The sequence below is a fragment of the Lissotriton vulgaris genome, chromosome 5 (genome assembly GCF_964263255.1).
Source record: "Lissotriton vulgaris chromosome 5, aLisVul1.2, whole genome shotgun sequence".
Lineage (NCBI taxonomy): Eukaryota > Metazoa > Chordata > Amphibia > Caudata > Salamandridae > Lissotriton > Lissotriton vulgaris.
This window is the reverse complement of record NC_141693.1, coordinates 1,582,902,848-1,582,918,826: the sequence shown is the minus strand read 5'-3', so window position 1 is coordinate 1,582,918,826 and position 15,979 is coordinate 1,582,902,848. Positions and strand designations below refer to the sequence as shown.

Below are 15,979 nucleotides of genomic sequence, written 5' to 3'. Positions count from 1 at the left end.
CTATAAACCTGCCTTGCAAGTAGACCACCCATACTCATTTGGCTATATTGGATTATGCTACTGGCAGTCTAATTCCCATGGCATTTTTCACGAGCCTCCAAAACTTGCATGCATTTTTTCTCCTTGTGGCTTCCAACAGCTGAGAATATCTGGAATACCTGCTAGAATCTCCAGAACAGAGCACTGTTCAGTAAGAACCAGTGTTTATTGTTGAAGCCCATTTCTCCATATGGCAGGTGTGCAGACGAAGCAAAGTTTTACCTGCTAGTGGAGCAAGAGGTCTTTGTTTACTTTGAAGTGTTGCCCTGAAGCCTCAAAGACAGTGTTTGTTGTTTCCCCCACACTAGCAGTTGCTTTACATTTCCATAGAGGGGATATAGGTTGAAACCCTGATCAGGTAATGCCATATTGAGGCCAGAGGTGGTTGGGCCCAAAGTGAGACACCATGGTATGACAAGCATTGGCATAGCCAATAGGTCTCACCTTTGGGACCTTATGATTGTTTAACCATGCAACAGTTCATGTTGTTGCACCAAAGATTTGAGCTGCATAACTAAATACTTGTAAGGTTCCAAAGGCGAGACCTATTGGCTATGCCAATGCTTGTCATTATTAGGTCTCGCCTAGGCAGCGCATGCGCTGGTCTAGGAGATGACCTTTTGCAATCGGTCTGCACTTTTAACAAACTTGTGCATGCCACGGCATCCACCTTGGGAGCGAGCAGTGGCGCGCTAGAGCCATTTGCTAGTAATTAGCGTGGCCGCGCTTGTTGCTTTTGCTGGGTAAACTCTCCATTTGTCATATCAGTTGTGTGCAGCAGGTGGCGCCGTTGTATTACTTGATGCTAAAATACTTCACCTAAAGTGGAGTGTTATCTGCTTATTGGTACTAAGTGGTTATGTCGAGCCTTAGCCTAGTTGTGAAGCAGTGCAACACTGTAGAACCTACTGAGGAAACTAAAACTCTCTAAAAAAAAATAACCTAACTCTTGACAAACTCATCACCTAAAGTAACCCTGTTTTCTTCCAGAGCATGAATGAGGGCTCTGGGCGTGATCATTATTTACAGGCTGGCCAAATTCTGTTGCGGTTATCTCCTCATTATCATCAAGGGAGTGGCATCCTTTACAGCCCTCTTTTGTACGGAGCCTCCCATGCGTGGCTGGTGGTGAATGTGTGTTGAAGGGACAGGTTCTATAAACGCTGCATTCAATCGGAGACTATATTTGTACAAGGGAAGTGTTTTGCATTCACTAAAGCATCTGTTTGTCAATATACTGTAGTGGTATGTGCTAGATTGGTTGTCTTGCAATCTGACGTTAGTTACTATCTGTAAATCTGTAATCACCACTGTGGAAAGCACACAAAGTTCATAGCGGAAGTTCGGATCCCCTTTTCATAATATATTCACGTATCATGATGAAAAAGCAAGTATGTTCAAATTCTGATCCAGCATGTACAGGAGGTTGCCTCATGTGTAAAGTTTTATGGCCCACCACAAGTGGACAGCAGGTGCTCTTTACTATTGTATCAATTCTTTCTACACGATTTACACCTGGTAGCATGATGCCCGATATACACAATCATTGTTTCAGCATTTGCAAAATATACACTGACTTATGAGATGGTCTAATATGTTGACCTTTTCTGTGTATCCTGACGTAGGAGTCAGCAGCCGTTACAAGAATACATATGTGTAGTGCTTGAAACAGTATCCAGGTATACCCTTTCCCTTTATAAGTGAATTGGCTGCTTGACCTTCTAGTGTTCAGTGTATGCCTGATTTCCACTGTTAAAATTGATTGCCGCTCTTTGGTGATACTGCCACTTCAGTTTCACTTGCAATCAACTCCCTCTCCCTCCAGCAAGTGGCTCACGAGGCAAGCTTGTTGGAAATGGCGCAGCACTGCGCCGGAAAATTTGCTGCAGTGCCGCGATGCGCTGTTTCCTTGTACATACGCCCCTGATTTTTTTAATAAATAAAATGAAACCTGACCATAGCTCATTTCCCTGGAGAGCCTGCAGATTACATAAAGAATGCAGCCATGTTCTAATCTATGGGGCATTTAAAGCAGTGTTCTCCTGTTGGTTGCGCTGGAAGTTACCGGTCTGTTTTTCGAAAAATGGAATGTCAAGGTTCTTTGCGAAAATTGGGATTTTGAAAGGTAAACTTTGAAGTCCAGTACAATCCATCAGTGGAAAAATGTTGAAGTGACTGACTTTAATGACCCAACAAATCTAAAGCCATGGCACGTTGGATAGTTGCAAGGTTACTGCTTTACAATAATGGGTGTCGCTGGACAGAGGCAAGGTCACTTGCTCCTCCATCTTGAAATTACATATATATTGAGTAAGATCCGCCTTTAATAGATTTATGGATAATAACGCCCATTTGCAAAACATGTAACGCACCTAAACACCGTAGGAAGTTTGGTATCAGTCGAATTAACTGTTCTGACAAGGAAAAGTCAGATGCAGGAGAGCAGACACGGTTAAAAACACATAGATTCCCTGCATTTACGCGTTTCACGCTTTACAAATCAGGCAACATTTTTTACAAGCTGAAGTCAGGCTAAGAAAAAAGTTGTAAATCAAGGCCAGAGCTTTAAAGCAAACCGGGGAACATTATGCCACATCCTGCATGGCTCTTGGCTGCAACTACTGTCCAGTGTCCAAAGAAGAACTCTCGTTTTCAAAAAGCGCTGATACCATGGTATGAGGCGCGCACTGCAGTAAGGGCATTTTGCAACCCAGAGGTTTACACATTGCTTAACTGGTTGGCAAATTTTCCTTCATTTTGCGATACAGCTGTTATTCTAACCAGACACATCAGAGTCAGTTTCAAGAATATACCAAGAGGGGAAAAATAATTGCTGCTTGATGAATATTGGTGGGGGTGGCATTTTGTGACCCTCCATGAATGGCTGTGAATGTAGAAAAGAAGGCCTGCTGTGGGCAGAAACAAGCCTTCCAACACAGATTCCCCTTTGCGAATCAGTTATCACTCCACTTCGAGTGTTGGTAACTGATCAATGGTGTGGGATAAAATGCAGTCACAAAATATTCATTCATACATTCAATTGTGGATGCATCTTGAAGAGCCCCCTCCTATTTACGCTTGGGATAGGGTCGCAAAAACCCTTTTAACTTGTCAGAATCACTTTTCCAAGTCACAATAGAGGTCTTGAACATAGTAAAACACTCATTTGCCGTCGCAATAGCAAATTATTTAGGACCAGGGGATTCTAAACAGAAAGTCATTTGCACGTGAAACTTCAGGCTATAAGCTAGACTCTAGTCTAAATTCGTGTTTTGTAGTGTTAAACGTGAATTTACACTCAGAAATCCATTTACTCACTCACACATAATATCATGCCAGCCTGGTGTAAATTGGGCCTGGAAACAATAGGCGCCAACGGGAGGGGGGTGTATAAATTCACATGTGTTTGTCAATCAGCTCCATTTCGACATGTGGAGGTATTTACTCCTGTCAGTTGTGCTGTGCACCTGTCACTCTGAATGTCACAATCTAAACTAGGATGAGCCCTTTAGCTTTCTCAGTGACAAGTGATTCTTTCTTCACAAAGAATTCGTTCATAAGCGTTCACATACTTTGCACTTTTTTCTACAAAGAAATCAGCGGCAAACTTTCCAAAACAAGAAAATTAACAAATATTGAAGGCCAGTTACTCCGATGTTTCCTGGTTTATGGGGCAAGAATGTAAGTTCAATTAATTCTGTAAGGCATATTTAACATGTCTCAGAAAGTCCCAGCATACATTTGACATACATTGATGAACTAAAGTGAGGGTCGCGCAAACCTATAACTACATCACTTTAAAGTCTACCTGTTTACTGAATGCATCTTCTGTGTTTTTTTGCTCTGTGTTTATATATATCACTTCCAGTTAATGGCAGACGTTTCAACATCCAATACTGATGCGGTCTGGGATGCACAGGGGAAATGGTTTTCTTACAAGACACAGTTAGTCAGCATATGAGCTAATATTACTTAATAATGCTAAAATAAAACAGCGCGTTTTAAATAATGCGCGGTTTCAAGCTGCAAAACTCAGCTGGAAGTGAGAAATATGATTAAGGTAATTGGTGTGTTTGTGCGTGTACGTTATATACACTGCTGATGGCATACTTCTATTTCATTACTCCTTTATTCGAATATCTTTTGCAAGCATACTAATTTAAATGAGACGTCATCTTCGTGCAGGGCCTACTTAAGGGAATTTATGGCATGCCCCATTAGTCTCTAGGGCGGGTTTACTGAGATGCAAGACAAGAGCTACTCAGTTTGTGTATTAATTCAGCAGCGGTAATCTATCAGTATTTAGGGATTTTAGCATTTTGAGGACAGATATTACCTCTGCCTTACCAAGGACCCTCTACCTGCCAAATGTATAGCTGTCTGCTGGAACTGCAGGCAACTAGGTGCATTCATAATAACAGTCGCCACAGCGGTTCCTGTCAATGTCTGAAAAGTTACCTACAATGAATGGCCTTTACATTTTTTTAAAGTTTTTTTTTTTCCAAAAACAAACCCCTAAAGTTGAATATTGTTTTTGGAAAATAAAAAGTTAATAACCCCCAAGCCCCAGGACTCTTTTCCTGTCTGTGGGGGCCATTGATTTGTTCCTCTCCTATACAGGGCAGACGGTGTCCTTTCCCCAATTACCTTGACACTGTTGGGCCATCGGAGGAAGTATTCCATTGATGGAGGTTGAGCCAACAGGGGCTTTCTTAAAAGAATATTTATGGTGCATCTGACTCTAAATGAGCCGAATGGGCCGTCAGTTTTTTAGGTCGAGCATTTGAGACCTCTTGTGTATACTTTAGTATATACTTATCATATACTTATCTGTGTAGGTACTTTGTGGGCTCTGGAGATCAGCACTAGGACTTGTCTGCTTCCACTTAGGGACATTTTTTTCTGTTCAACTGCCTCTATTTAACTGTCTTGATAGAAAATGACCAGCAGAGGTCAGTAAAATATCAGAATTATCTTAGCATTCTCTAGATTCCAGTCCATAGAAATTGTCTTCCATGAGCACCCATAGACAATAATATTTTTTCAAAGCTTGTATTTTCAGTAATATGTCCACCAAAGACACCGATTTTATATTAATAAAAAACAGAGCTTTGGACTATACAATTTCTATATAAAAGGCAATATTTCTCTCCATGTGTTCCCATTCCTGGCATGTCACACAGTTTGGTGCTTAATTTCTCTCCACATTAAAGAACAGTAGATGTGTCAGCACCCAGGCTAATGAGCTGCATAGCTAAATACATACAAGGTCCCAAAGGCGAGACCAATTGCATTGTAAATGCTTGTCTGACCTGTTCCTTTCAGACGAGGCGTGCATCTCCGCGGCCGGTACATTAACGCACTTGCGGGCAAATTCATCATAGTGTTAGGATGCCCTTGTGCCAGATTTACCGAGCCACGCACGGCTCACCTTGTGTAGCCCTGAATCGCTTGATAAATCTAGAGTAATGTAAAACAGCTCATGTCGCTGCCTTGCGTTATTCTCGCTCAAGGAGACATCCCATGGGTGGAGGGTGGGTGTTCCCAGGCGCCCACTCATGGATTTTGGCGCATTCCCAGAATTACCATTACTGGTAGACCTTGGAATGCGTCAAAATGCTACGCATCCAGGGCACAAGTCGTAAAAAAAGAAGTGGGGGGACGCTGTCACCGGAAGTGACGTCACGACCGGAAGTGACGTCACGAAAGGTGCTGAGCTCCTCGTCTCAGAGAGGCCAAAGAGTGAAGTCCAGCTGTTTGGCAGGGGGGATGGCGTCCCTCCGGTAATATAAGTGGGGGGACGCCGTCCACCAGCGTGGTACCCCCGACTCGAGCCCTGTACGCATCCCCAGGGGAGGCCTAACCAGGAGAAATAGAGGATTGTTTTTATATAGGAAGGGGCACCTTCCGGCACAAAAACAATCCTGTCTGCAGCAGAGGCCCCCTTGCACCACAGAACAAGGGTGCCTGTATTAGCGCTAGGAAGCACATTGTAAAATAGAAGACAGGAATGCACCGTCTACTGTTAAATACATCCCATTCTTGCCCTTTACCGCAGTGCAGAACGGTAAGGTGGCTTACTGCATGAGAGTTTGATCAATCTGCCCCTGGGTTTGCAGGGCCAGCACTGCAGCTTAGCCTCCTAGTGCCTGCTTCTGCAATCCCAAGCTACTTCCCATGGCAGGCGCTGTGTGAGTAAAGTGACCGACAGGACTTGTCTGTAAGGTTAAGGTTTCAGTTTTGTTTAAAAATTACGTGGATGACGTTATTTGGATTAAGTACTTCAGTATTAGATGTTCTGTATCTGGGGGACCGATTTCGTGAGACTTTAAATCGGTGAAATGCGTTTTGTGTAGTTTACTGGGTTGTGCTATAGAAACCGTTGTGGCTGCTGTATTTACTAACGCTTTCTCTGTAAAGTGTTTTGCACACAATTTGCATGAAACGTATCTATCTATGCCAGTGTTTGGGGACAAGTTCACACGAACGCTATGTAGACTTAACTGCGACGGTCAGAGCGACTATAAAAATGTCCCTCAAGGCTTTTTTTTTAGACCGAGTTTGTGTGCGAGTCGTTCTTTCTGGCCGTGCCCTGGAAACAGTTAGTATACGTTTATTATAACTGTCATATGCTTGGATTGCCGTGTTTGTTTTTATTTGTATATGCCGCGGTGTGTAGAAGCGCCTTGGACGCTTTTATAAATGCGCTCTTGAAAGAGTTTTAAACTCGGTTTTGAGGCTTGCTCAGGGCATTCGGCTCAGCCGCACCTGTTCCCGCTCGTCATGTTGAAAGGTGTGATCAGCATGGACCCCCACTTCCTGCATGACTAAGGATCGCTCTGAGGGGGGTTGACGCAGGCCCACCACTCCTTTGATTATTAACTTCCTGGCCCTGTCTTCACGCCGCCTGCCTCTGTGCCGTGTGTCCAGAGATGTCTCCAGGAGGTGGGAGACCGGTCCGCTGACCCGAGACCAGGAGAGCTCAGGGAGAGAGCGGCTGCCAGAGGGGAGACTCCCGGGAAGAGACCGAGAGACACCAAAGAACAGGCGAGCCTGCCATGGAGAGATAGGCAGGGCCGAGGTGCCAACCACAAGGAGGGCGGGAGTACGGGGCAACGGGAGAGAGGGACACAGACTCAGCGGGGAGGGACTGCCAGGTGGGGTTGGAGGATGAAAGGGGCGGAGGAATCCGCACGGCGCTGAGCGGAGAAGTGCAACATACGAGACCGGAATCATACGTGAGACAGGAGGAGGAGGACTAGCAGGCAAGATGGAGTGCAGGACTGAACAGTGACGAGCGCACGGGTCAAGGGCAAAGGTGAAAGGATCACAGCACAGGGCAAGGGTGAACTCAGAGGCGGAAGGTTAGAGGGGTGAAAGAAACTACTGATCAGGGGGGCGAGAGCAAGGGAGTCAGTTCAAGCAGGGCTGGGGGTGTAGCGAGGTCTCCGCACAGGGACACAGGCGCCTGAATTACTATGCAGGGTTAGAGGTCAGAGTGTGAGAGTATTGGGACAGATTAAGGGGGTCAGGGTGCAGGCGCGAAATCAAGGCGGAGATGTAATGGTGTTGGAGTGCGAGGGGAAGTTGTAAATGTGGGGATGAAAGCGACAGATGGGCTAAGTGGTCAAGAATGCTTGTTGTCAATGGTACCATGGTGACGCCTCGGCACGGTTGGTTAGTCTTGCTGGCATGTTCCCTTGTTCTCGCTGGGCATCCCTGTAGGGCTCGCTGCATACATGACGATGTCCAGTCTGCAGTCCCCGTGCTCCGAGCCCCAACCCTTGAACCCCCTCCCAGGGGACGGCGGGCGAGCAGCCCGGACCCACTGCTCCCTATACGCATCCGGGCCTGGTACGTTCCGGCGGAGAGCGCCCGGCTGAGCCCAGAGACCGCCGCCCGGCTGCAGGCCGCCGTGGAGGAGGCCACCTCCAGGATCTCACGCGCACTGGCAGGTGAGTGGATGAGGCGCCCAAGGTATTCCCTCGAGGCCTGGCAGTGGGCGGACGGAAGTATATATATATATATTCACCCCCCCCCTCCGTGTCACTCACCTCTAATTTCATAAAATATTGTCAGTTTTCATGCTGTGATTAGAGTTACTAGATAATTTGCTGTCTCAGGGGTATTGTTTTTATCCGTGGGGTTATGTTTATAAAATCAGTGCATTGTGGAAGTTGTGGTTTCAGATCCAATAAGTAGAACCAATTTAGTCCGCACACCAAAAACTATACATTGTGACTTGAAAAGTTTGTCCTGGTGCCATGAGGTCATTTCTTACCCTCACCTGCCTGCGATCCTCCAAAAACCCTTTGTCCAGTACATTATAACTTATGTTTTTAGCTTTTCACTTCGTAGATCATCCATTTCTGACTGATGTAAATAACAAAAGCTACTAATTTACCTACCTTGGAAGGATGGAAAGGCTGGGTTGGCCTTTCTTGATTCTTAACGGAGTAGCATTATCTCTCAGTACCCATTGAGTAAACGTGATAACTCTTTGGGATCTTTTAATCACACTAGTCCATTGTGCCTGCTGTCAGGCTGAACCGAGGGCATGGAGGCAGGAAATGACAAACGCTTCAAAGGGAATCTCTAGAAACTTTCCCTACTTCAAAAATGGCATCAGATATAAAAATAAGACCCTCAGATCCACTCTTCAGTACACTTTCTGGCAGTGCTTTAAATGGAAAAAGAGAAGTGCCGGTACTCACCAAATTTATTGGGAGGGGCGAGTCTGGGGGCGTGGCTTCGAGGCAGCCTTGTAAACTATCATTTTCTTCTTCAATGTAAAGTGCCCCAGTGTTCTTGTCCATGTTCTGCTCATTAGCTGCAGGGTGTAATTGGTGTTTGTTGTAATTACATACAGCGCGAATTTAACCCTTGGGCATTAACGTGAGAAGCAGAAGTTTTAGGCGAAAGCAACCTGTTTTTTTTATGGCACAAGAAGATTTAAGTGATTTGCCCTGGATCACACAATGTTGAGCCCACGCTGGGATTTCAGCTGTGCCATGAAAGCAACAAGCATTTGCAATGCAATAGGTCTCGCATTAGGAAAGTTTGAGCTATTGGTCTTGTAAATGACGATTTTTTTTATTTATGTGTTGGTTTTGAAAATAGGTAAATTAATAGCTTTGTCCTTTACAATGCCAATAGTTATAACTTTCGCAAATGGCACACCTATAACCTGGGGTTGCGCTGAGTGATGCTGTGGTGATGCTGAGTGGTGCTGAGTGATGCTGAGTGATGCTGTGGTGGTGCTGAGTGATGCTGTGGTGGTGCTGAGTGATGCTGTGGTGGTGCTGAGTGATGCTGCGGTGGCGCTGTGGTGGTGCTGAGTGGTGCTGTGGTGGTGCTGAGTGGTGGTGCTGAGTGGTGCTGTGGTGGTGCTGAGTGGTGCTGTTGTGGTGCTGAGTGGTGTTGTGGTGGTGCTGAGTGGTGCTGTGGTGGTGCTGAGTGATAATGTGGTGGTGCTAAGTGATAATGTGGTGGTGCTGGTTGGTGCTGTGGTGGTGCTGAGTGGTGCTGTGGTGGTGCTGAGTGGTGTTGTGGTGGTGCTGAGTGGTGCTGTGGTGGTGCTGAGTGATAATGTGGTGGTGCTAAGTGATAATGTGGTGGTGCTGGTTGGTGCTGTGGTGGTGCTGAGTGGTGCTGTGGTGGTGCTGAGTGGTGCTGCTGAGTGATAATGTGGTGGTGCTGAGTGATAATGTGGTGGTGCTGAGTGGTGCTGTGGTGGTGCTGAGTGGTGCTGTGGTGGTGATGAGTGGTGCTGTGGTAGTGCTGAGTGGTGCTGTGGTGGTGCTGAGTGGTGCTGTGGTGGTGCTGAGTGGTGCTGTGGTGGTGCTGAGTGATAATGTGGTGGTGCTGAGTGATGCTGGGGTAGCGCTGAGTGATGATGTGGTGATGATGTGGTGGTGCTGTGGTGGTGCTGAGTGATGCTGGGGTGGCGCGTGGTGGTGCTGAGTGGTGCTGTGGTGGTGCTGAGTGATGCTGAGGTGGCGCTGAGTGATGCTGAGGTGGCGCTGAGTTATGCTGTGGTGGTGCTGAGTGGTGCTGCGGTGGTGCTGTGGTGGTGCTGTGGTGGTGCTGAGTGGTGGTGCTGAGTGGTGGTGCTGAGTGGTGCTGTGGTGGTGCTGAGTGGTGTTGTGGTGGTGCTGAGTGGTGCTGTGGTGGTGCTGAGTGATAATGTGGTGGTGCTGGGTGGTGCTGTGGTGGTGCTGAGTGGTGCTGTGGTGGTGCGTGGTGGTGCTGAGTGGTGCTGTGGTGGTGCTGAGTGATAATGTGGTGGTGCTGAGTGATAATGTGGTGGTGCTGAGTGGTGCTGTGGTGGTGCTGAGTGGTGCTGTGGTGGTGCTGAGTGATAATGTGGTGGTGCTGAGTGATGCTGCGGTAGCGCTGAGTGATGATGTGGTGATGATGTGGTGGTGCTGTGGTGATGCTGAGTGATGCTGGGGTGGCGCGTGGTGGTGCTGAGTGGTGCTGTGGTGGTGCTGAGTGGTGCTGTGGTGGTGCTGAGTGATGCTGAGGTGGCGCTGAGTGATGCTGAGGTGGCGCTGAGTGATGCTGAGGTGGCGCTGAGTGATGCTGAGGTGGCGCTGAGTGATGCTGTGGTGGTGCTGAGTGGTGCTGTGGTGGTGCTGAATGATGCTGTGGTGGTGCTGAGTGATGCTGTGGTGGTGCTGAGTGATGCTGTGGTGGTGCTGAATGATGCTGCGGTGGTGCTGAATGATGCTGTGGTGGTGCTGAATGATAATGTGGTGGTGCTGAGTGATAATGTGATGGTGCTGAGGTGGTGCTGAGTGATAATGTGGTGGTGCTGAGTGATAATGTGGTGGTGCTGAATGATAATGTGGTGGTGCTGAGTGATAATGTGGTGGCGCTGAGTGATAATGTGGTGGTGCTGAGTGATAATGTGGTGGTGCTGAGTGATAATGTGGTGGTGCTGAGTGATAATGTGGTGGTGCTGAGGGATGCTGGGGTAGCGCTGAGTGATGATGTAGTGATGTAGAGGGCAGAAAGGCACAACAAGTGCAAATTTCTTTTAAAACCATCCCTATTTATACATTTTACCTGGCACCCTTGGCTGTGTGTGTGCGCGCAGTGCCGGTGTGTGTGCGCAGTGCCGGTTTGTTGTGTGCGCAGTGCCGGTGTGTGTGTGAAGTGCCGGTGTGTGTGTGAAGTGCCTGTGTGTGTGAGCTGCATCTGTGTGTGTGAGCAGTGTCTGTGTCTGTGTGTGTGTGAACAGTGCCTGTGTGTGAACAGTGCTTGTGTGTGAACAGTGCCTATGTGTGTGAGCAGCTTGTGTGTCTGAGAGCATTGTGTGTGAACAGTGCCTGTGTGTGCCTGTGTGTCTGAGAGCATTGTGTGTGTGACAGTAACTTGTGTGTGTGAGGGCAGTGTGTGTCAATGCAACGGGGCTCATGTTATCGACCTCAGAAGCATTAAAAGTGTGTGTCTTGGAACGTCTGAGGGCAGCTCGTGTTACAAGCTTGCTTTGAAGATGGTCATGCAGTGCTGGGAGTGGAGCAGATGGTCCTGTTTATGACCTGCAGAGCGCGTGTGAAGTGGGCGCGGATGAAGTGACTGGGGGGTGAGGGGTGTGCAGCCTGGTGTCGGGTCTGATGCAGTTATGCGAGGCAGGCTGGTTAGGAGGCAAATGGCAAGCGCGCTGAAGAAAGCCTGTGGGAGGGAGGCTGAGGCTTTGATGTGGGGAAATGCGCGTGCTTGTGGTCACGTGATTTCAAGTGAACTGTTGAAAATCCGCACTCGCAATCCGCCTGGTTTAACTTTCTGGTTTCACCCCAATAGGTCTCTGCGAGACCTAAAAAGGCCTCTAAACAATAGCATCACAAGTCTTTTGTTTGTTCCTTTGAGGTACGAAAAAAAGGGGATAAAATGTTTACAAATTATTATCTATTAGACGGGGCATGGACATTTATTAATGAACATTTCTTATAGTTCGAAGGCCCTGTAGGCCGGTCTTCTTGTCAATGTTCACGTGTAATTTTACCTGTTCCAAGATGGCCGACATTCTTGTATTTGCGTCGAAATGTCCCCACTCCTTTTCCCCGTTCCACGCCTATAGCTCGTTTCTCATTGTAACAAGAGAGAACGATCCTTTTTCAATATGGCCGCCAAAGCTGACGAACTTTGCAGAAATAGAAGACAGACGCATTTTGTTGACAGTGGTGGGTGCGAAAGCGTCTACCTGGTCAAGTTCAATGAACTTTAATTATATTTTGAGGGAGCAGATCACCCCAAGGGAGAGGCTGAAGTTACCTTTGGCGTAGGATGGCCGCGCACAGAAGGAGTCTGCCTCAGAATGTGAGCAACTGGGAACTTGTATGGGCAAAGGGCAATAAAGACTAGAATCACATTATGGTGCTCTCATTAGGGGGCTGCAAAATATGTCTCGGATGAGTCGCAGACCGATTAGCTGATACTGTCTAGTTGCTTTGATTTGGTGGTGTCTCTGCTCATAAGACAGAGGGATCTGCGGCTTCTGGACATTGGGATGGGGTGGTAAGGCGTCGAGGGTAGCATTGTTGTGTGATTTTCATAAAAGGGCGCTAGAGGGTATCAACCACCACCCCGGGAAGACCTGTAATTGTGTGAGGTACGGGGTTTGGGGGTGAGTTACAGAGAGGGTAGAACGGGAGTTGCCTCCCCATAGGCGATTTCGAAGAGGGGAAATCTGCATGTCACTTAGCAGCCATGTGCTTTCGTTTTTTTGATCCAGACGTAATATATATATTACTAATTCACTTTGCATAAAAAGGCTTCAAGTTTGACCTTTTTCATTTTAAGCAAGTTGGTTCTAAAACACAGCTGACCCGGTGTACCCTGGGCATCTGCAGAGTGGCCCGTGGAGACCCTAGCATCATCAAATTGCTCTAGAGAGTGAAGGCCATGCTAAGATTGCTGCCTTTCAAAACCCGTGTTTGAAATAGAAATAATGAAGTTCTGGCACTCATAATATCCGAGTACCGGGCTGTTTGCTCCGGAAAAGGTCCGCTCCCATTGGAAGCATCCTGCTGAGGCGTACAGTCACCCCTACCCTCCGCCTTTAAAAAAAATTGAAGTACTGATACTCCCTACCTGACAGCACCTATCTATTTAAAACAACGTGAAAACATATGTTTAAAGACATGCACATATGCATATAATGGATATGACAGTGTATGTATTTCGTCATTTCACGTAAGGCTGTAACTCAAAAAAATATTGTTGTAACTCTGTCTGCAATCTGAAAGGGTTGGGTCGGTTCGTTGCTCACTGTAAAGTGAATCTATGCCCTCCAGGTTAGATCTGCACCAGAAAAAATAGGAATGAAATAAGCGCTGGCAAAGCATGCAGGTCTTGCCTTTGGGAATGTATTTTGCTGGTGCTGTATTGTATAAATTAATAAATTTCAAGATTTGTAAAGCTTGAACTAATCACCCTAAGGGTCTCAAGGCCGTTGGGGATATTAAGTGAGCTGTTGTCCATGGCCACATGATGTTGACCTGCCACAGTCCCCGGGGATCGAACCGCGAGCCCCACAACCTGGAGTCAGCAACTCTAGCCACTGCGCCGCAGCTTCGTATCACCCTCCTCCAAAAAAGGCATATTAGTGCAGCCAATGTTGATGGAGGCATCATTCTTTAGACAAGGGTATGTGTGATGAAACATGCGCCTATAAAATGGCATGGGCACTATTTACTTAGATTTCTTTTTTTATCAATCAAAGATGGCGGGTACTCCTTAGATAGGTCAATTACAAAAAAAGACGTATGTATGCGAAAGTGATTTTGTGGAGGGTCGGCAACCATTTGCTGCCTGGCTGCAAAAGAAAATAAAAGTATTTATAAAAGAATGGTGAAGGTATGGGGTAGTAAGGGAGTGGGTTGGAGATGAGCATCAGAGGAGTTGGCAAGGACACCAGGGAGAGAGCAACTCGAGCAGGGGTAGAAGTATGCAGGAGAGACAGCAACACAGTGGGCAAGAGCAGAAAAGCATATAGACGAAAGAGCAATGCGAGGAGGGAGAAGCGCATGGTAAAGACAGAGCAACAAGGAGTGCTTGGTTGGTGAAAGAAACATGAGGGAGATTAGTGGAAAGCAGATGCTTTCTGATGGAGTTCTAAATAAAAAGGAAACAAGCAAACTCACCGCCACAGCCCGGCTTCAACAGGAAGCCAGGCAACCTTTGTTGGGACGGGGGCGGGGCCGGACACGCGACCGGAGCTTCCCAGGAGGCAGGCTGCAGTGGCTGGCGCATGGCTCCGGTGCAGAGAGAGGAGAGCCCTGCGTGCAGCCGGCGTCCGCCCGGGAAGCCAAGGAGCGGAGTGCCGGTGTCCCTGTGCCCGTTGACGTCGGAGTCCTGCGGAGTAGAAGTCCCGGTGAGTGGGGCTACAGCGTGTGTATGTGTGTGTGTGTGTGTGTGTGCGCGCGCGCGCCTGTGTGTGCGTGCATGCAGAGGGGTGGGGGCTGGCTGTGTCCCGGTGAGTGGGGCTCCGTGCTTGCGTGTCTGTGTGTATGCAGGGGGGTGGGGGCGGCAGCGTGTGTATGTGTGTGTGTGTGTGCGCGCGCGCCTGTGTGTGTGTGCGTGCATGCAGAGGGGTGGGGGCTGGCTGTGTCTGTGTGTGAGCAGGGGCTGTGAGTTACTCTGTGCAAGCGCGCTCAGACGCGCGCTCCCGCGGTCAAAACTGAGACTGCAAAAGCGCGCGTCTGAGTCGTGTCCACTCTCCTAAATAAGGGCCACATTAGGTCTGTAGCAGACACTCTCAATGCTCGCGCATTGAGAGTACGTCTGCTCGACCTAAAAAGGATGCGTTCATGTGGAACGTGTGCTTCTCATGCAAAGCACTGTAATGCCCTCCTGCCAAAAATGAACCAATGTGCCCTGCACATACGAGCCGAACTTGGCCGAAGGGCGTTAGGCGCTCTGACAGACAATGGCAAGTGTATTCCAATTTCCAGTGCTGCAACCTTTCCCTATAACTGACAGCGTGACAGTTCTAAAGTCGAGAGCTCTAGCTGTCAAATCTTCCTGTCCTGTCGCACTGTCAAGGTGTGAGCAGGGCCGGCCTGTAGCCCAGGGAGCCAGTATTCCGAGGAGCACAAGGAGCTGTGCAAATACCAGCAGCAGAACCCCCGTCATCTTGCAAACGCCTTGTTCATGTCCCTGCCTCTGTCTGACTTAACAGATTAGAGTTGTTTTAATCCTTTATGATTAGACTTTTGGGCGATGCTTTAACACCTCATTGCCACTTTCTTCTCGCTCCTTTCACCGTCTCACCCCTGCTGACACCCCCCCCCCCCAACAGACCCATCACCATGAGGCAGCTAAGCTATTGGTGATTTAGGTGAGCTGGGGGAGGTCCCAAGGCATTTGGGTTCAGGGGGCAGTCACTGCTCATCCAGTGACTGGCCATTCAGAAGTGTGGCTCAATGGTTAGAGCGGCAGACCCTGATGCAGAGATCTGGCCCGGGACCAGGGTTCAATTCCCGCCTCGGCGGGTCTTGGGCTCAATTTCCTCGGACCTGATAATTCTCGCCTCGGTGCCTATTCTAATCATGGGTCCCACTCTGCAACTCTGGGCAATAGTGTGCTTAATCTCCACAATGGCCCCAACAGCGCTGGGATGCCTGGCTTCACCTTGGGGGTGCCCAGGAGTGGAAATTTCACAGGGAAAAGCCAGGAAGGGTTCCACAGCGGTATGCGTTACAGCGCCAGGACACCCCAGTTGGGGTATTAGTGCGCTTTACAAGTACAAAATACAAATTACATTGAACTCAACAAAAAAGACCCCCTGCTGCCTCATTTAAGTCTCTAGCATCAGCAAGGGCGTCAAATTTCTCTCTGCCCAACGCACTAGCTTAACAAATGCTGGCTCTGAGTGCAGGGCTGCAACCGCAACAAAGCGCCGGAATACACTCGGCATTAACTGTCACGCGCC

At 48.0% G+C, this 15,979-nt stretch overlaps 1 protein-coding gene across 1 annotated transcript in view; it reads left to right on the top strand.

Moving 5' to 3' along the window:
- Positions 1-7,620: 7,620 nt before the first annotated feature.
- CIROP (ciliated left-right organizer metallopeptidase) overlaps positions 7,621-15,979 on the top strand; it is a 163,787-nt gene continuing 155,428 nt past the window's right edge. The window contains exon 1 of the mRNA XM_086920427.1: positions 7,621-7,994. Coding sequence (XP_086776553.1) covers positions 7,673-7,994 — 322 coding nt within the window. The 5' untranslated portion in view covers positions 7,621-7,672. The remainder of the gene's footprint in view (positions 7,995-15,979) is intronic.